We start from the raw sequence: 21,289 nt of genomic DNA on the forward strand, positions 1-21,289 counted from the left end.
TCCTGCAGTTCAAACTCGCTGAGTTTATTTTAGCAGGACTGGTTTCTGCAAGGATTAAGGAAGGGTTCTGCTCCAGATGGGGCATAATAGAGTGCAGCTGGAAAATTGTTTGAAAAAGGATATAAAGAACTTTTGACCGGTCAGCAAATAGTGGTAGTACTGGAATAACTGTGTTCAGGCTGAATTTGGACATTTTTATGAACGTTGATGCCTCTTCCATTCCCTGATAGAGGCAATGATGGTAATGGAAAATGAAGAGGCTGTTAACAGCCCGTCCTGTCCAGGATTGAGCAAGTATTCTTATGAAGCTGAAATCAGACTCTGTGTAGAAGAAAAAGAATAAAAAAATGCCAAATAATAATAACATAATTTAAATTTTCAAACACTCCTAACTCTTCTCAGGTTCTCTGGAGGCATAGAGTGGTCAATACCACCTTTAATTTGTGTAACTGAAGCTGAATTAAAAGTCAAAAGCTTGGAAAAGATCCTCAAACTTGTACCTCAGTTCATTATTGTAGGTTAATGGAAGTATATAGGTACCAAAATATGTGCAAAGATAGGGCATTTATTTGAATCCTAGTCATGATTCAGACATTTAGTCTGAAAACTTTTGACAAAGGGCGTTTTAGCCCTTAATTATGTGCACAGACGGTGCCATGAGGAAGAGATGAGCTACAGTCAGCTGTTTATTATGTCTTGCACTGCGCTACCATTTGGTACAAATGTCTCTTTGGAAGGTAGGAAATCCATTAATCGTGTGATGGAAACACAGCTGTGCAGTCACTAAAAAGACAGGATGCTGGCAAGGGCTTTAGACTATTATAATGCCTTATTTACATGTATTTATTTTCCTTTTGCAGCTTATTGTGTGAGAATTCCATTGTTACCAACATACTTCTAAAAGTTTTGACCAAAGCCTTTGTGAAGCTCTTAGAGCTGATAGGGAACTTTGCAGATAATAACCCTTGAAAGAGAATTGTGAGGAATCAGCATTCATGTAAAAATCATGTAAGTTAAAAGGAGAAACATCAGGCTGCAAGAATGGATCTTTGTCAGCAGCAGTTTGGTGTTAGGAATCACACAAGAGCTGAGATTCCTTAAGGGCTCCAATTGCCCCGAGGCTCTCCGGGCAGGGCAAAAGCGTTGCTGTTTAAAACAATGTAAAGTAAAAAATAGCAAAGCTCCCAAAGCCTGCAGAGTGCTTTGGGTGAGCTCAGCCCCCATCTGCAGCAGAACCCTGGATGCTCTGCAGAGATCCCAGTATCCTCCCCAGTCAGGCCAGAAATAGCATCTTAATTGTGTTTCCAAACACAGGCCTCGCAGGAAGAGCAATTCTGAACCTGGTGACACATACTCACGCAGGTGTAAGGCAACACAGGGTTCTAATTAAGGTACCTATTACGAATACCTTCAGCATTAAAACCTATTTTGACCTATGGTGCTGAACAATTTTACTGCATTCCAATTTAGCAGTATAATGTACTATGCACAGAAATACAAAACAGTTTTTTTCTAGAGATTTATTCCATAACTGAAGAATTTATTGATAAATCCTGTATTAAAATCATCTAACACAATAACATGAAGTGTCAGTGTTTTCAAACTAGAGAAAATCAATACCATTGGGACATAACTATATTTTAAGTAAGAGACTGAGTGTTTTTATCTCTGGTGTCATTAGATATATTTAGAACTTGCTCATTTATAGCATCAGCCAAATGTCATTGAAATCAAAGGAGTTTGGTTCATTATATAAAATTCAACTAAATTAGTTTTCCTGTGTGAAAAAATAAAGAAGATTTAAAAGAAGACTCATACCTTTATTTTTTATCCTTGTCACAAATTCTCAGACAAGGGAGTTCTGATTGACTAAGTTTGAGGGAATTGTAATTATAAACTTTTACAAAACATGAGATTGCATAACTTATACTTCAAACTAAAGTTAACCATATTTGTTCTAAGTATGTTAAAGTGCACCATGCTCTGTTTCAGCAGTACATGTTGATGATGTGAGACTGTTCCTAACCCAGGACTGGATTGATTCTGGTTTGCTTTTTCTCTATATGCATTCCACAGTTGCTGTTACCAGGGTGGCAATAATTAGGATGGGCTTGATTTCACAGGCTACATACATAGAGAGAATTCTCCTCACAAAACTAGATGTGCTTTACACAAGTGGGGCACAGGGCTGGATATTTGCATAGCTGCAGACCTAAAAACTAGGGATAAGTGCTAACTACCCAAGGTAGGGAGAAGTATCTCGGAGGTCACTCTTCAAAGCTCTCGTCAGATTGATGGAGCACAGCAGCATCTGCAGAGTTCTATAAAGCTGTGTTTGGTTCTGCAGCAGCTCTCACAGCCCCAGGCAGTCTGACTCCACTGCACAGAGCAGGACACATGAGCGCCTCAGTTGTGATTCAGGGCAGTTCCAGAGGAGTTAGGGCACAAGTCTCACTTTGGAAGTTCCTTACACGTTTCTCCATATGCCAATGTGATTTTGGCCTATCTGTTATAATTCCAATTGGTATATGTTAGCTAACTGCTGGCATCAGATACTGTGCTCGAAGAGTAAACTATAACCTTAACAATTTAATATCTTTATTAATATTTAAAGAAAATGTTTAATGTTTAAACAGATTGTAAAAACTTTAATGAAGCCATTTGGAAACTAGTTTGCATATGGTATTTTGTTCCTTACCCTACCAGCATCAAAAATGACATCATTTTTCAACAAGATGAGCTGCTCTGTGGAAATATGGCTTCATTACAGTTCTGGGTTACTTCAGGGTATGAATCACATTTCAGTGTGTTGTTTTCCAGTTTCTGTATTTAAGCAAAATTAAGGAAAATATTTATTTCTTTGTTTTTCAAGAGAATTTCTCTTCTTCATAGGTTCAAAGTACTTCTCTTTATTCTCTGTGTGTGTATATGTTTAAGACACTAGATATGATATTCTTCATAAAACGCTGATGACAAAGGGGCACATGCCTTATGGGAGCTAATGATCCCTGAGCACATCTGCACATTCTCAGTTAAAGAATCCCTAATGCAGGTGTACAAAAAGAGGGAAAATGGAAACCACAGAATGAAGTATAGAACTGAATATTCTAACAAGATTTCTGTATGTGTGCACCCAATATTTTCAGTATTATGGGTAGGAAACCAGGTAATTTATGATATAAACCATAAATGATGCAGGTAATTACTGATGCACCAGAGTTATAAAGTCTGCTGTTATTGGTTACTCATAGCAATGCTTTCTAGCTGTTTACCATCCGTCATGTAGCTCACAGCTGAAAGAGATGAAACAATTACAGCATTTTCACATAAATTTAAGGGGAGTCACATGTAAAGAGACTGTAGATTAACATTCTTTTAGCATGGTGAAGTAATCAGGAACATCAGTCAGATAATGAGGGATTTTGTTAAGAAATTCAGATTGAAAGACATGGTAGCATAATTTCTTCTGCAGAAATCAAGATTTTCTTGTGTTGTTATGATTCTTCTCGTCAAACCCATACAGTGAGCAGCTTCAGATTTCTTCATGTCATTACACTGTTCTACAGGGCTCCATAAGATCTTATGGTACATCTGGTCAAACAATGCACCTGGCGTGTTTCCAACATTCAGCTTTTTCTGCTAAACACAGAAAATAGCTGTGCAGAGGACTGGAATTCATTGTGCACTTCCTGTCAATTGCAATCCATTTTAAAGGTAACAATTACTACAAGCACTCTGCATGTGGTGCATATTCAATTAGAGAGAAGAAGGCAATTGCTGAACGAGGGCAGGCTGTTTGTGGCAGAGCCAGGGGCTCTGCAGAGATGCTCTGGCTCTGCAGTCAGGAGCACAGGGCTCAGCCAGCACATCTAACACTGCTGGAGCTCAGGAGGGAGGGAGAACTGGAGCTTAGAAAGGAAAGCACAGGACAAGAATGAGGGGCTGCTGCTCTTCAGGGTATGTAGGCTGGAGCTGTAATGATAGCTAATGTCCAGAGACCCCAGCTTTTGGACTTTTAGAAGGGTAGAAGACTCTGGCTTGTGCTGTTCCCAATATAGGTTAGTTACCTCAAAATTAGAAATAGTTTTTACCTACAGTTTCAGGTATCTGATCCTAATAGCCATAAGATAAATACTGCATAAACAATTATTTTTTAAACTGTGCTTACAACCCTTTTATGTATGTATCATTTTCTTCTCTCAAAAGGAAAAAAAAAACAAGGGCATTTCTATGCTCTCCCTGATTTTCAACAGCTGCAAAATGAAGATTTTTGCTATTGGCCTTGTCTCAAAAAAAGAAAAAAAAATCTGGGTGAAATACCAGAAAACAAGATCAAGGCTTTTCTTCAATATTACTAATTTCTGGAATATTTAAGTAAAACTGTCTAAACCATTAGCAAAACTATACTAATGCTACTCCAGTACAACAAAATCTTCCCAAATGCTGCTTTATTTTCAGACTCTTGTTATCAAAAGGAGTATCTTCTCCAGACCTTTCTATTGAGCCCTGTTAGTTGGTCACCTGTGCTGTTTCCTGGGCAGCACTGCCTGAAGCCTCAGTCTTTATCACTTTTGAGTCTGAACTTGCAGGAGTTCAAGGAGGTTGGAAATCAGGGAATTTTCTTTTGTTCAGCTGCAGAAAGGGACCATGAGACAGTGCCCATCAGAGCTAACTGTCATGCTCAGTCTCCACTGAAATGGACAAATGTGCTTTATGCATGCAACCCATTTAATGCTCACCAAGAATTTGGACTGCACTGGATTCTTTAGGCAAAGACTTCTTGTGTATTATTGAAGAGTGCCAGAACTGAATGCCATGAATTAGCCAAAAAGAATTTCCAGTTTGCTCTCAGAGGACAATCAGACAGCCAGCTATATACCTTGGAAGGTAATGAACCCCCCATTCTGGTATGAAATTTTCCTGTAGGCACTGCGATTGTGGCGTGCTGGGAAAACAGATTCCTCCTGCACAGCACAGGTGCAAAGGCAGTTTAGAATCTGGTACTGGTGGTAACCTTGCTGAGAGATAACTTTTCTCATTGTCTTTCTCTCTGCCAATCATTTGTGTGGAAATACTGACCTCTTGCAGTGCCTTAAAGGTCATTTCTCCCAAAGAAGAGTTGCTGAACGAATCACAACAGCTGTCAATTAGGCTGCTCATTTCAAAAGGATGACAATTATCCTTGTGTATCCTCATTTGTTGTGGTAGTTCTGCCTTGCTAATAATCCAGGGCATTTGACTGTAAGTAGGGTTTTCCTCTGCCTGGAAATACACTCAATTTTTTTTAATAAATTAAGAGTCTGAATTGTAAGAGCCATTATGACCTGACATTTGTGCATGTACTTCTCTTCCTAGAAGTGTAAGCTCATAATCTATAAACAGTCCAATGTTTGATAACAGAAAATAGTAGGCATTAATCAGAGATAAATTAATAAAGGCTGTGCAATATAGAAGCAAGCCCAGCTCCCTTTGCTTGGTCTCTTAAACACTCATACAAATAGCAGAACCAAAGCCCCAGGGCACACACATGTCCAGTGTGACTGTGGAGGGTTTAAGATAAAGGCACCAAACCATTTCATTTTGTGCTGCAGCTCCCCATGAAGTTAGAGGGGCTGCTTCTCCCAGGTATGGGTGCTGGATATGTGGAGTGGGACCCTCACAAAGCAGATGCAGTTTGGGTGTTGGTAGTGCAGTCATCTCTCCCCAGCTGCTCTCCTTTTCTCACAGAAAGATAACAACAGTAGCTGCAGCTCCTGGCATGTGCTTTTAACAACAAACTCAGGAGAAATCGTTCTGCTACTAAAGCAGAATTTGCAGTGCATTATTTATTTTCTTCTCAAAACACAGCTGATGGAGAACCCTGTAAGACAGTATTATGTATCTGGAGAAAGGAAATTTTTTGTTGTAGTGCTGGCTATAGGTCTGCTTGCAACTGGTTTACAAGAGACATAGGCCAGCAGAAAAGCAGTAGAATGCTGAGATCCCAGTGATGGTGCTTCATTGGGATACAGTGACTTCGGTCAGCTCTCTGCCTGTAGTCCTGCAATGCTCTTTTTAGTAAACATTGTCTGTTGGCATTCAGGTAACACTCCTTTGATTAATTGATTTTTCCCCACTTTGAGTTGATTTGGATACCTCTATTGCCATACTTGACTTTTGCTCTACTGTTTTGCTTTGCTTTTGAAGTGGGTCCCTAATCATGGATGGAACAGCTCCCCCAGGGAAGTGGTGGAAATGCCATCCCTGGAAGGGTTCAAAAAATGAGTAGATGTGGCATGGTGGTATTCAGTTGATGATTGTACTCGATGGTCTTAGAGATCTTTTCCTACCTCAATGATTCTGTTATTCTAAGTCTAAAGTCTATATTGAGACTATACTATAACATATTAGGGTCAAGAGACTATAAAGACTTGATTTGCAGTTTTTGAGAAACTACAAAAAGTTTTATGACTATTTGTTCAATGTTTTAATTAATGTGATTAATTAGAATTAAATTAATATGCTTAAAACCACAATCCTTTTACACCAAAGTGTCTCTGCAATGCAGCTTAATTTCTGATCCAGAAATCAGCTGATTGATCCCTAGCCAGTGTCCTTGTTGGAAGACATACAGCTGCATCCTCAATGAGCTAGGAATCTTTTGAAAGCTTCATGTATTTTTCAGGGATTTCCTGGAAATATTAGCTGCTCCCCTGCAAAGTGACGACTTTTATTAGTCAGAGATAATTATGTCTGCTTTATAGTGAAATAGAGATTAAAATTTGAAGCAATTAGTACTATGTCCATCAGTGAGCAAAGCCCAAGAGCAGTCTGAACTTTGAGCCCTGCAGTGCAAACTGATCTGCTCAAGCCTCCGAGTGAGACTGCATCTTGGTAAAGTTACTCCCAAGCTATGCAGCACTGACCTTTGTCTCATTCTCCTGCCTGTGTTAAACCTTGGAGGTGAAGTCTGAAATCTTAACTTGGAATCTTGTGCACACAGCACGCCTGGTGCAGCTGAACAATCAGGCCAGGAGCTCTTGTCTCTAAGGCAGCTTGTTCCCTTAATGGGCTTGCTATCAGGAGCAACAAAACAGGTGAGTAACTGTTTAACTCCTCATGTGATTAGAAAGGCTACTACACCTAATTTGAGAAAGCAACCTTCACCAAAAGTTAGACACCTGTTTCAGAGGTGACCACGAGAACAAGGCTTAGCTTGGGCAATGAATGGAGACAGGCAGGGCAGTGTGTGTCATACTCCCTTGTTGGCTGGGCGTGCTTTCCTCTGTCCTCTTGTAATTCCCTGGCTCTTCTTCCACAGATGCATTTCAGAAATCCCTTTCCAGAACTTGTAACTTGCTGACACTGTTTGTCTGCAAAGAGAATTCTTCATACCCTTGCACATTCAACCAAAGAGAGGTATTGCCTCGCCCCACTCTCATTGTTGCAGTTGTTCCCCAGAGTTAAAGGAGCATAACCAGAAAATGTACAACTCAGAAGCATGGTGGATAATATTTATGGCCATTAGTCAGTACTCCACCACTAGGAAAACGTGCTGGTCTTAGCTTGGCATTTGAGTGAAAGTGATAGAGGGCAGACAGAAAAACAGAGCAAGGAATGTCTTATCTTCCTGTAGAAAACACAATCTTATCCACGAATCCTTTTCTAGAGGTGACCTGTAGGGATTTACACTCTGCCCACGTTTAACAAACCAGGGATTTCTGTTTATCTCACAACACCCTGCCCAGCCTCTGACTTACTTGTAGCAGAGCAAATCAGCCCTGCCAAGCTGTACATCTGAAACCTAATAAAAAATTGGAGCTGTGATGTCCCAAGATTTAGAAGCAACTGTCTGGCTGCAGCATAACGTGAGGGGAGAGAACAGCTGTAAATAATTCTGGAGAAAGCTGCTCAGAATCAAATAGCTTTAAATCAGATCTCAGCATTTTCATCTTCTCCTTCACTAAAGATACATTGGATAAATTAAAGTTCAAGTGCCTGAAATTCAGGAGCACTCGTGTTAGAGCTAGCCTTGCTGCCATGGAGGGCAGGGCCAATCTCATGGTTAAAAGCATGATGGCTGTTGCCAGGTCAATGATTATGACTTAAAATTACTTTCATAAAATATCACCCATGTTAAAAAATGACAGTAAAACCACACAGAATGCTTATAAATACCTAATGTAAATAGGGAATATTGAATTGAATGAAAACTATCTAAAGCCTCTATTTTCACTAATTTTTTAAAATCTACTTTTCTTATGAGAGTGTTAAAATAATTCATTTATTTGTGAAAAGATTAGTGCGGCTTTATAGTTTCAGATGCTTGAAATCTAATATTTCTCTTTCATGAAATCTTAAACAGTGATTGGCAGAATAATAAAGGATACATGGGGACTAATAATTACATGGCATCTTTTAACAGGACTTTTTAATAGATGTTCTTCAATTCTCATTTAAGAACTGTAGGTAAGTTCTCATTTTACATCAGTGACTAAAGAGAAACTTTTGGTTTTTTTAGAGCAAAAGATGATGTATTATGGGAAACGCAGGACTTGGCACCAGGGTCAGAAATACCTTCTCTATCACTCTATTCCAGATTTTACTATCAAGCTATCAAATTTTAAAAGCAAGTAAAAAATGTAAGAAAATTATGCAAAGCAGTAAAGAAAAAGTGTTTGTTTAAAAACAGCTAACACAATTTTGCAATCTGATTTAAAGTTTTAAATCTAATTTCCATAGTTTTTGTTAGCTTCAGCTTCAGCCTGAACTCACTGTTTTGTCAGTGTGCATTACAGTTCAGCACTCCTTTCTGAAAGATCTGTCATGTTGTAACAAAAGAGAGAGACTGCTTTGGAATAATTCTATAAAAGAACTGAGAAACCCTTGATTTTGGCCAGTAATGAGTAACAAAAATGACTTAGATTGGGAGCAAAGCCAACTGTCTGAGCAACAATATTCATTGAAGATGCACTGAAGTTATATATGATTATGAGAATGCCAAGTGTGTGGCTTATTAAATTTGCTTGAAGAGAATTCTTGGGTGGAGATAAAGAAAGAGGCAGTGCAAGTCTCACAGAAACAGCTGCATATGAAAGGGTAATATTTGGATTAGAAAATAAATTAGAAGAATTCAAAGGAATCCAACAACAATGTTTGAACCATATCGTAAAGGAGGCTGAGGATTAAGGGCTTATGGGGAAGAGAAAAACAGAATAGAAAAGTGTGCATAAAACTCATAGCTCCATAGAGAAACACATAATCCCTTTTCTGTGTGTTCAAGGGTAAATTTGGTTTATTTTCACTATTTTGTTTTGCACTTGTTGAATAGGAGGGAATAACAGAGTAAACATGAACAAAACCAGGATGCGTTTAAACAAAATATTAGCTGATTCTGCAGCTGAAAAGCTTCATAGTTAATTAAAAATACCATAACCTTGGCTTTTTCTGTCTCTCTCTTAGGCTATGCATCATTAAAACATGCAGATGAATCCCTGAAAAAACCTTCTATTCAAACTGTAAGTTATATGCAAGGGAAGTAATGGCATATGTAATGCAGTCTTTCTGCAGAACAGAAACAATTCTATGGTGGATTTCAATGTTGTTCCCTTACAATGCAGTTATCAGAGAAAGGTTAGTTCTCTGCTCGAATACTTTCTGAAAGCATCAGACTCTACTACTATGAAGAAATACAATTGAAAAGACTTATCCCATTCAATAGCTAACACTTTATTATGGGAGTACAGACCAGAAACTTTTTTGTGATCTAAAATCTGTGAGACTCTAACAGTTGAACTGATACTGTGGCCAGTATTTTTTTTCTATCAAGCTGTTTTTGATAGAAAATTGGATTTTTGATTAAATTGAGATGTGCAAGAAGCGATGCATTTTTCTATGTAAAATTTCCAATGCTTAAAAGAAAGGAATTACTGAAAAAGGTGCAAGATTGCTTCATGAAAATGATAGTATTGGGCCATAAGTTTCCATTTTATTCCAGGAGATAGATTTCCTACAATCTGGGGTTCTTGGAACATATGAGTCAAAAGGGAAGAAAACTGCATTTAAATGACTTCTATCAGGCTTTAGGTAGTGTCAGGATTGTCTAAAATGACTCATGCTGAAAAGTATTTTGGACACTGCAATGCCATAGATCTGAAAACAGCCTCAGGCTTTAAAAATAATTACAATTGTACTAGCCACTTCTTCAAACAAAAAGCAGGTGATCAAATTTCACATTTCTAAACTCTAAACAACACAATGGAAAGAAAAAAAATCTTTATCTTGCTAATTATCGCAATTTTTAATGAAACAGAAATTAAACAATATCATTGCTTAAATCTGTTGGCCAGACTCCAGTTTCTACAGTCCCTTTGCAAAAATCTACAGGGATCCAATCTTTCAGGACACTTTTGTTGTACTTTCTGGAGCTCTTCGATTTCCTAAGTTTTGAAGCATTTTTGTATGGCAGTTGGTGTAAGCTGTTATCTCCATACCTGTCTGGCATTTCAGGTCTTTTGGGAAGAACAGATTCTTATATTCTTATTTTTTTGCTTATCCTGATAGTTGTTACTGTTTTCCTGGCAAAATCTCCAGTCTTTCCCCTGATGAGGAAATAAGACTCTTTCTTTGCATGGATGAAATCCCATTCAGCTGTATTCCAGTGACTGCTACTCCTCACAGCAGTGTGAGACACAATGTCAGTTATTTCCATGTCCTACCTGTTTAGTTCTCATTTTGGAATCTGCTGACAGATTGTTGTAGGTGTAATGGGCCTGTGTGACTCCACAGAAAAGGACAGCAACAATACCTGAAATTAAAAAGAAAAAGAGTTAGCTGCTTTTTTTTTCTTACTTAGGATTGCAAAAGGCTGCATAAAAAACCAAATTAGTCTGTTAATAGCTTTTTATAACAAAAGAAATTTGAGATATATGTTCTAAGGACAATCATGCTTTCATAGCATTTCCACTGGTGTGTGTTTGGAAATTCAAAGGCTATAGAAAATTTTTTTCAATTAATACAATGGTATGATCCAACCATAATCTGACAGTAATTGTAAGTGTAGGACTAACATAATTGTAACATGTAGGAATTTGGACTTATTTGAAAGAATTTGGCAGGGACTGAATAGGAAAGGAAAAAAAAAGTTGTTACATTTAAATGGTTCGAGACCACTTGGTATGGAACGAGTGCAACAGGGTAAAATCATTTCAGTCTGTGCCTGGTTGTAGCTTATCACAAGCAGTGTGTGCAGTGTCAAGGTGAACAGCAACACACTGCTGGAAGGGGGTGCTGTGGCAGGTGCAAGTTGTGCTGCCCAGAACAAGCAGGTCAGTGGCTGTGGACACATGGCAGCAGTTGTAGTCCCAGCTTGTGGGAGCTCTGGAGGGGCAGGGAAGCAGGATGGTCAGGAATAGTAATAAAAAAATTGTTTTATAGGGATAGTTTTCAATACTGTCTTGGCCCTGGTTGTAACTCACTAGAATCACAGAGTAACATCACTGTGTGCAGTATTGTAATTAAAGAAGCTGGTAAGATTGTGAGGTCTGGACACAGCTAATGCAGGAGGAACGCACATAGGGAGGGAGAAAACAGAAAACCAAAAATAGTGTCCAGCAGTAGCATAAGTAAATGCCCATGGAGGAAGAAAGCTCCGCCTTTTTCTTAAACTTGGGGCACGTCTACATAGATAATTATTTACACAACAGCTCAGGGCTTTCCTGTGTCCACTCTGATCATTGTTGCCTGAAACCCTGCACACTTCCCCAGGCCTGTGGGGTGGGCTGAGCACAGAGCCAGCAGTGGGATCACTGTGTGCCATCTCTGTGCTCACATACACACAATTGTCACCCTCCCACCTCAGTGCTTCAGCCCTTGCGCCTTCCAGCCCTGCTCCTCCCTGCCTCCTGTGCAGGAGCTGCAGCATGCCCTAGGCAGCCTTTCAGCTCTGTTCCCTCACGGGCTGCTCTGCACACTGCTAGATCATTTTCAGCTCACAGGCTGCTCACATGTACTGACATTAAACTGATGAGTCTGAGGCAACAAAGCAAGCAGAAAGGTACCTGCCCAGGCTTAGGCACTATTCATCCTTATGATGTGATTGTGCTACAGCTTTCTAGGCATTTATGGGGTTAAACAAGCATGAACTGAAACATATAAACCAGTTCCTCTGGAAGCAGAGAGCATGAAGTGGGATGGTGACAAGAATCTCTGTTCCCTCAGTCCTGGGCTGGAAACTGGACAAAGGTCCCTCCATCTTCTCCAGGATGGTGACTCCCCTGGCTTTACAGGGCCAGCAAGAAGGGGCTCAGTAAGGGGGCAGAGTCTGCAGCCCTGCACCTTTAGCACAGCAAAGCCAACACAAACAATCTGCTGCTTCAAAAGCATCAATTAGAGCAGCCAGGCTTCAGAATCCCAGTGAAAATGGATAGGAACAGACTGAACAAGTGTCAGTTCCCTCAAGCACTGGTACCTTGACAGGTTCTTTAAAGGCTTATCCAAATCTCTAAATGTTTGAATTTTAGCAGCACGAGGGCCCTTGAGGTAGATAAAATATCCTCCTGCCCTGAACCACAGCACAGAAAGGAAACAAATCAAAGTAATAATTTAGACAATGCTGAAATTATTTCATCTGGGGGAGATTGTGTGTGTGGGATCTGTGAATTCTCAAGTACCAGTTAAATTAATCATTACCTTACCATGTTTTTCTTTAGGCCCTCCTTATATTGCTAACCAAGCTAATAAGGGCAAAAAAATTCCAATTTTCATGCAAGCCCCTCTCTTTTTTTCTGGGAAGAACCGAGACCTGGCATTAATATGCCTTTGATGGAAGAAAAAAGTATGGAATAAATACTTCTGATTTGATTTGGTACAAGGAACAACTGTCATCAGAAAGAAAACAATATGTTTTCCCCCAGAACCTACTGCTGAAATTTTGTTTGCTTCTGAGTTCTCTTTATATTTTAAATTTACCTGTACTGCTTCTACAGAGCGCTGACTTTTTAGCCAAGAGAAATTCTGAACTTCCAGTGTGTCTTTGTTTCTTATATTTATTTTCTTAATATTTTCTCTGTTTTGATTTTTTTTCCTAGCTACACTAAGACTTTTCTTCATGGTAAATATTTTGGGATGTGGTGAGATTGTCACTGCTGAAATACATTCCAGGAAGTTTATGTTTTTGTGAGGTCTAATTGCTCTCATGAATGTGTCTAATTGTTTTTTCTCAGTAACTGTATTTGATTGTGCAGAACTGATCTGGGGAGTTAAAAAATTCTCAAGGCATTAAAAATATGCACTGGGATGCTCAAACAATGACATTTCAGTTAAAAATACAGGCAAACAGTAATGTTGCTAAGTATCACTAGCTCCAGGCTCAGTAACTGAAATGGAGATAAGAGTTTCTGATGCAGTTTCTTCTCTATTAATCATCAGGATGTCAAGTCTTGCATTTTTAAAATTGACTATTAAATTCAACTGTGATTATAAACTGGTTTTGACTGCTAAGAAACTGTTAATTATGGGTAGTGAGAAAACCGAGAGAGTGTCATGAAGAATGAAATGGCTTAAATCTGATTTTGCAATAAGAATAAATGAACTGAACTATGCAATTATGCAAGTGTAGAAACCAGATACCCTGTTTCCAGGGAAGACTGGGGGAATGCAGTGGAATATTTCAATTGCTACAATTGAAAGCTTAATATGTACCAGCCATGACTCTAACAATGAATAGTTCATTACAAGGCTTGGAGAAAATGGTTTGTAATGAATATCCATAAAAATGATTACTTAAGAGTAATGATCAATTACATGTTAACTGAAAAGGAAAGAGAAGTACCTAAAGAGGCAAACACAGAACTCTTTAGTTACAAGGAAAAGGCAATCTGGATTTCTTTGTAGCACTATTAAAGCTGGATTTTGAAGTTAGCTGGGTAGCAAAATACTGTATGAACAGAGTGTGGTACAGACTAAGGTTGTTTTTGTGAGCTTGCTTTCACAGAGAAGCAGGCAAGAGCAAATGTGGCAATACTGGAGTTGAAAACAGCAAATATCCATTAGATGCAGAAGGCAGATAAAGCAAGGTGGACCTTTTACTTGTCCTCAGTTTCAGGCTGCTGGAGACAGCTCAGTCACTTGTTGCTTGTTTAAGTGGCGAAATCTGCAATTACTGAGACAGTACTACAATTGCAGAACAAAATGCTAACTTAGAGTAAGCAGAGAACGTTTTGAGTTGAAACAGGTGGTAAGTTGTTAAATGCAATACAGCAGATTGTGTTTATTAACAGATTACGGACATTTTTCTCTTAATATAAAAGAGGAGACACTTCACAGAAAAATGCTTATATCACTAGTAAACTTTCAGCTACAGATCAACCTCTTTTTTTTAGAAATAAAAGCTTTACCATTTTATTTATTTATTTATTTATTTATTGTAACAGAGAAATTGAGACAGCTTGTTAGCTGTTAATACAGCTAGGGAACTTATCCTTACATTTGTTTATACAAATATATGTAGTTGAAATGGTTGTTGAGTCAAAAGCTAGTAATATAAAACATAGAGCAACTATATAGGAACTTGTACATTTAATAGCATTTTCCTGATAGTGTGAACCTTAAAATTATAGTGTGGGAATTAATTTACAAATGCTAATCTGAAAATAGCTCCCATATTGTCACTAATAGACAAAATCTTCTTTTACATCATTTCACAAACATGGAAAAAGGAATGTCAGAGAAGAGCAGCATGTGCAATGTTCTTTTAATGCAAACCTGGAAGTGAGTGGCCACAATCAAAACCTGAGAATTTGCTAATTTGAGAGATTAAACCAGACATTTTTCTGCAGCTGTCAGGTCTTTTGGTGGTAAAAAAGGGAATTTAGAAAAAAGAAAACCCCCCCAAACCAAACCGCTACCTTCTGGGGAAGCAAAGGAATAGGTAAAAAGTGTAGCTTCATTTCAAAAGATCTGTAAGCAAACCAGATTTCATCCCAACTTCGAAGGTTTCCAGAACTTCTGGGATGCCTCTCTAAAGATGCACAACATCCTGCAGTCTCTCAGTAAAGCAGCAGGAGCTGGTCTTTCATCAGAGGTGGGGAAATGCGTGGAAAAGAGGAACAACGAGGATTGGGTAAAAGAGAAATTATTTAAATCAGATTACATTTACTTTGGAGTCATGTTTATGTCTGAATCTCCACAGCATCTCCTGGGATGCAGCTGAATGTGTGAGTGGCAGGAAATGAGACTCTATCTGCCTCAAACTGCTGCAGCAATCGGGCCATACACCCAGTGGCAACAATCTCCCTATCCAGGCTGTTTGAGGGTATGAAGTGTGACTAATCATTTTCTTGATACTAAAGAAAAGATTTAAGGCTTCTTACACAGACCTGCACCAATGCAGAACCAAAGCTCGTGCTTTGTTCATGAGGCTTTTATCTCTGGAGTTATCTGAGGCTGATTTTATTTTGAAGTGACAGAAAGCAACAAAAGATGGAGCTGTGGGGATTTTTAGGCCCTTATCTGAGGACTGTTCATTGGTATTGCACCTGGCTGCTTCAAGTGAGGCCTGGGCTTCAGTGTTGTACTTTTGTAACCCCAAATGAATTGCTGAATTCAATTTACACTGGAACTCCTATGGTGACACATAGCAGCTTTTATTCTGGCCATGCTAAGAGTGCTTACCCTGTTCATCCCGAACCTCTGCACTAGCAATAAGACTCCACTGTCCACATTTTATGCAACTGATCTTTGGTCTCAGCTTAATGCCTTGCTAGAATATGTACTTTTCTCTAAAACATACACATTCCTCTTTTTTTCTTACTGCCTTAGAAGACTGTGCCTACAGCAGCCCCTAAATTAGGCAGATCCAAGCCCTGACTCCAGTAAGGGATTGGCAGCAGACCAGCTCAGTTGTCATCTGTCTCTGCACAGCAGGGCAAATGTCATCTTCTTACCTATTGTTTTCCTAATTAGGCTTAGATTTCATTCTGGGCTCCTGGGAGTGGCAGAACTACAGCTTACAAGAGTTGTGGTCTCTTTGCTTTTGACATGGAAGCCAAAGTATCCTTTCTCCCTCCTACCTCCTCCCTGACAGGAGTCTGCCCACTCTGCATGACACAGCATGGCACATTACTAATGAATCAAGAAAAGAAAGCCACACAGTTTAGAATTGAAAGCCCAGAATATCTTCCTTGAATAGAATAATGTCAGCTCAGTGAACTAAAGCCCAAACTGCCTTGGGCTCACAGTGCTCAGAACTGCAGACAGAAATGTTTTGGTAGATCCCTTCTGAGAGTGTCCACAAGACCTGCTCACAGCATTTTAAAAAAGCAATGAGGTAGATGACAGATTCTAGACAAATCACAGCAAACAGATAGGAGAAGTGAACAGCATGAGGATAAATGCATTTTGTCAGCAGTATTAAAGAAAATGAAGTTGGTGACATTCATGCTTGCTGTGTCCTAAATAGAAAAGTAGCACAAAATTGCCCCAGTGAGAGACCAGATCTTTGGACTCATCCTGGGTACCTCATTCATAATATGCTGCTTATTTCTTTTTGGAGGAAAAGGAGGAAAAGCTTTCCTAGCTAGGTAGACTCTGCTCTCCTGTGAGCCCCTGAATAAGAAGGCAGGCATCACAAAGGCAGAAACATGACAAAATGTCCAGACAAGAATTGCTGAAGGTGAGAAAGCAGCGGTAATTTATTATCACAAGCTTTTTTGCTTTACAATGATCAGAAATCAAAGGGCTCTGAAAACCAGCAAAGAAACGAAAATTACACTCTCCAACAATCTTTTCCTTCAAGGTCTATTGTCTTTTTGTCTTCATAATGCAGGTCTTTACTGTGTAAAAATCAGAGGAGCTTGGCTGCAATTTTGATGCCTTTACACTGAGTCACTGTGTGACTTTGAAGCATGCATCAAATGAACACACACACACACAAGTCAATTCCCATACATATGCTTGAGTGTATTTCTGCAGGTAAATTAATCTCTTTTTATTTGAGTCTCTGGTCTCTGCAAACAGCTGTAGATAGAGAAGGTCCAAGTGAGATGACCATTAAATGCCCATGTACATCATGGAACATTTCTCAGACTGAGTGATCATTCAAAATTTAGAAAATGTTGTTAATTATAAAACAGGATAACAAGCAATTAATAAATGCAAGATGTACTTTCTTAATTTATTTCAACAAGTGTTTAATTTAAATTATTTATGATTTTTTCATAGCCTACTAGTAAATACTATGTAATGAACTTTGCAAATGAAAACATCTCTATTAACACTGACCTTACTCTAGTATTGTGCTATTACAGCTTTGCTCAGCAGTCAGGAATGATATACTCCAGGGCAAATGAGAAAATGCACAAATTAGATTCTACTGTATAAGAATCAATTTATCATGCATGTGTCACAGCTTGATGATATAGCTATAAGATTAATAACCATGACATTAATTTATAATTTCCAGTTCCCAGTATAACAATAATTGTGTAGTCATCCCAGATTTTTATTTTGATTTGCTGGTTCAATCACATCCATTTTTCAACCAGGGTCAGGCCCATATATTGTGTGTTATATATCATGGGATATCTTGAGGCAGAGGAATGAAATATTTTCTAAAATATTGACCTGTACTACTCTCCATTTAGATTTTATTTTAGAAATCTGCAAGCTAAACAAGTGAGCCCTACCACCTACTTTACCCACTAAAAAACCAGTATAGCCCATTATTTCTAAATTATGAAATGCTTCAATATTACACTTCAAAAAGCTCAGAATGATTGAATGACTGCTGTGGAAAGCATTATAAGAATAAAAATTATTTTGCAATTACATTACTTAATAGCTACAGGGAAGTACTAGTCTAGTGTTAATCCTTTGAAGTCCATTTAGAAGGAATGGACAGAAAAAACACAATGTCCAAGGAAAATGAAGATGAATATAGGCATAAATGTGTAATGGGACCAGTTAATTTTTGAAGCGTGCTGGCACTAGGAGTGTGGTGCATTGAATGCAGGGGTGCAGCTGTGCCATTGCTGGGATGAGGCTCTCTGCATTCTCACAGCTGCTGGTAAGGACAGGCACAGGACTGTAAAACCAGAACCTGCACACACTGACACAAAGGGCAAAGCAAGAAATCCGGGAAAGACTGGAAATTAGAGTGTGGATGAAGAGCTGAATGTGTCCTGAAGCATGACTGCCTCTTTGCTGGGCTCCCCCTGCCTCCTGCAGCAGGAGCTTTGTGTGTACCCAGCTGCGTGGGCACTGCACACAACTGCATTTTGCACACATTTCCTCAGCATGGTATGAGAAATCAGTGCTGAACCAAAGTCTGGTGAAAATTTCTTAACCAACAGAATATTTCTGCTGCTGAACTTGGAGTTTTAAATAGTATTTTGAAAGGAGGAGAGCTAGAACTATTTCAGAGGAAATTGAAAGACAAAAGCAACATCAAAACTGGTTAAGCCAGGCAACTAAAGGGTAATGTCAGCACAATACTAATAAAGTAAATGCATTTATAAAACTCAGCTTTAAACTTCTGAAGCCACAAGAAAGGCTCCATGATTTTTTCCATAATAATAGCTTCTGACAAAAGCCTTCTACAGAAATTAAGTGACAAAGATTTAACTGATAAAAGTTTCAAGACTAAACTTTGCCTTCTCACAACAGTAGTTAATTTCCTCATGAAACTCAGAACTCATGAAAAAATACCCATGAAAAAATGCTAGTGACAGACCTAAAAATGCTTTATACTTTTTATTGGAATGTATGTGTTGGGGAATTAATTATCTTTCCTCCATCAGTTCTTATTTTGTTAAGAATTAGTTAAATTTCCCAACAATCTTCTGTTTTTCTCTCAAATTGAAACTTTACTTTGGTTCCACTCTCTTCCTCTGTCCCTGCTTCTGTCCATTTAAAATTCCTTACTTTGGCTACCACCACCATCTGTGGTGTTCAATAATTAAGTCTTTTATTTCAGATATTTTCTATATTACAGCAGGAAAGAGCAATGAAACACTCTTCAGGGTAACTACCACGAGAGACTCTGCTGTCCACCATCACGTTTGCAGCATGCAAAAAAGACATATGCCAATTATTTTTGTCTGGACATGCAGTCTGTTCCTATGCCTGAGAAATGGAAATTACCTTTGGTGCAGCACCTGAGGCTCTGAAAGATATGAGTGTTTCCTTTACAAATCTGCTTTTTTGTGTGTAATGTATAATCAATTGTTCAGTTGCTGAAACATAGCATCCTTGTGCTCTGTGTGGAATGCATTTTAAAACAGTCCTTACTTGGAAGCCACTGGATTAGGAAGTCAGTATCTCCAGGAGCAGGCAAGTGATCAGCAATCCTCCTCCTTTGCTTGCATTTTTCTGCAGTATTCATGGCACATTTTTAAGAGCTTGTTCAGTCTAACCCCAGGCAGCAGCTCAGACTCTCACAGCTGCTCACTCCCTCTCTCCCTCCTCCTTGGTGGGATGGGAGAGAATGAGGCAAGGGTGAGAAACCTTCTTCCTGCAGCTCCTCTAGCTCTGAACACCTCAGCTGGGGTCAGCTGTCCTGGCACCCTCAGCCCCTTTGCTGGTGGGCTGAGGAGCAGAAAACCCCTCGGCTCTGTGGAAGTGCTTCTCAGTGATACCTGAAATATCCCTGAATTACCAGGGCTGTTTCCAGCACCACATCAGCTACTGTGAAGAAAATTAATGCTACTCTTGCCCAAACCAGTACAGAGCTGTTAAGAGACAAAATGGACTTCCATTCCACCTGGTAACTGATTTTCTGGGTGTAATGAAATACCACCCTTTTGTTCAGTTCATGTACCACTGTTTTTATTCATTGGCCTGAAGAAATTGGCAGTAAACAGGATGCAAAGTTGTATAATTAGTAAGAAAAGGATGCAGATATTAATACTCATTCAGAAATGGTTTGATTGTGAGGCTGATATCAAAAAAAGTAACCTGCTGGCTCCAGAGAACTCAGTAAAAATATAACTGTTGCCTTCAAAAGGCTTTGAACAATTTTGCAAACAAACCAGCATGGGCTGCATTACCACTCCATTAAGCATTTTTCTTCTTCTGATTTTCCCTGACATTAATTAGAGCGCTGGATTACAGAGGTGACAACCTCAAGAGCATTAAAACAATCAAGGTCATAGAAACTTTGTTCTTTTGAATCACACTACACAATAGACTGCTGTGGAGCTAAACTATATCCATTTAAAATTTTGCCTAAACTTCTGTGTACACTTTAATGGAGGCCCTGGGTACATAATTGACTGTGATTGTACAATTTCTTTCCTGGCATTAATGAAAAAAACAATTGGATCACACATCTTTCTACCTGTCACTGGGATATGGCTGTGCCAAAATGTACATGTACGTGCACTGAACAAGATGTCTTTTTTTTGTAAGTATAAAGGTGGATGCAACCCACTGGCCCTGTTCTTGCTTTACTATTGATAATTGGTTTTGATTATTGGTAATTGAGAAAAACGAGAAGGGCCCAGGATATGGAGTGTGTGCAGAGGAGCACGGGCTGGGAATCACAAGGCACTGCCTGCTTCTTTCCTTGCACTTACTGTTATCTTTGGTCCCACAGCTGGCCAGAGAATAGGGGGATTAATAGAGGGACTAATAGGGATGGGATAATGCAGGGAAGAGAGACTGAGGACTTGAGCCTGATCTATTATGTCTTTGTCTGGAAGAATTATTCACTGTCCCTACAGAATTGTTCTTAAAGATGAAACAATCTCCAATATAGCAACAGGCTTTTAGGGGCTTTAGATATGATGTCATGCCTAAAGCAAACCATGCATTTTACCCACACTAGAGGCATATTATAAAATTGCTTTTATTTCATTAAATGCAATACTTACCTGTGAGCCCAGCGGCTTCTGCTGATAAGAAGGCACTCCAGGATAGGAGGAAAAACAGACCTGTCTCCAACATAGGAAACTCACACAGCTTTGTGAATTTGGTCAAGTGCTAAAAGATTACTAAGGAAAAATAAAAACCCAACTGTTTTTTAAGCTAAAATTAGCCCCAGTCTGAGAAAGGATGAAAGAAAGAAAGCAAGCTCCCACTCCACACTCATCTACACATGCTGAATTTGGGAAGAACTGCACAGCTTCTAACTTATCTCAAGGAGCAAAATCCAGAACAGATTTTAAAGTCAGCTATTTTAAGTACTATTGTGGAGTTAAAATTAATACCTAGTTGGTTGCATTTGATATTTTTTTCCTAGAAAAAAGGGAAAGGAAGTAATTTTGTCCAGTTTTATAAACAAACTGGCATTTGTTTACATTTGTGTGAATGC

General features: G+C 38.9%; 1 protein-coding gene and 1 long non-coding RNA gene across 8 annotated transcripts in view; one reads left to right on the forward strand and one right to left on the reverse strand.

Annotated features, from left to right (window-relative positions):
* Nucleotides 1-21,289, reverse strand: part of SLC9A9 (solute carrier family 9 member A9) — a 193,497-nt gene that overhangs the window by 89,635 nt on the left and 82,573 nt on the right. For all 7 annotated transcript variants that reach the window (XM_038145311.1, XM_038145312.1, XM_038145310.1 and 4 more), the window contains 2 exons: nucleotides 20,850-20,955; nucleotides 10,698-10,786 (listed from right to left, as the gene is read on the reverse strand). In XM_038145311.1, the coding sequence (XP_038001239.1) occupies nucleotides 10,698-10,786; nucleotides 20,850-20,955 (195 nt within the window). The remainder of the gene's footprint in view (nucleotides 1-10,697; nucleotides 10,787-20,849; nucleotides 20,956-21,289) is intronic.
* The window catches only part of LOC119704322, a 73,161-nt gene continuing 55,728 nt past the window's right edge, over nucleotides 3,857-21,289 (forward strand). Inside the window, exon 1 of the long non-coding RNA XR_005257925.1 lies at nucleotides 3,857-9,497. This is a non-coding gene — a long non-coding RNA (uncharacterized LOC119704322). The remainder of the gene's footprint in view (nucleotides 9,498-21,289) is intronic.

The sequence above is a fragment of the Motacilla alba genome, chromosome 9, assembly GCF_015832195.1.
Source record: "Motacilla alba alba isolate MOTALB_02 chromosome 9, Motacilla_alba_V1.0_pri, whole genome shotgun sequence".
In the NCBI taxonomy this organism is placed as follows: Eukaryota; Metazoa; Chordata; class Aves; order Passeriformes; family Motacillidae; genus Motacilla; species Motacilla alba.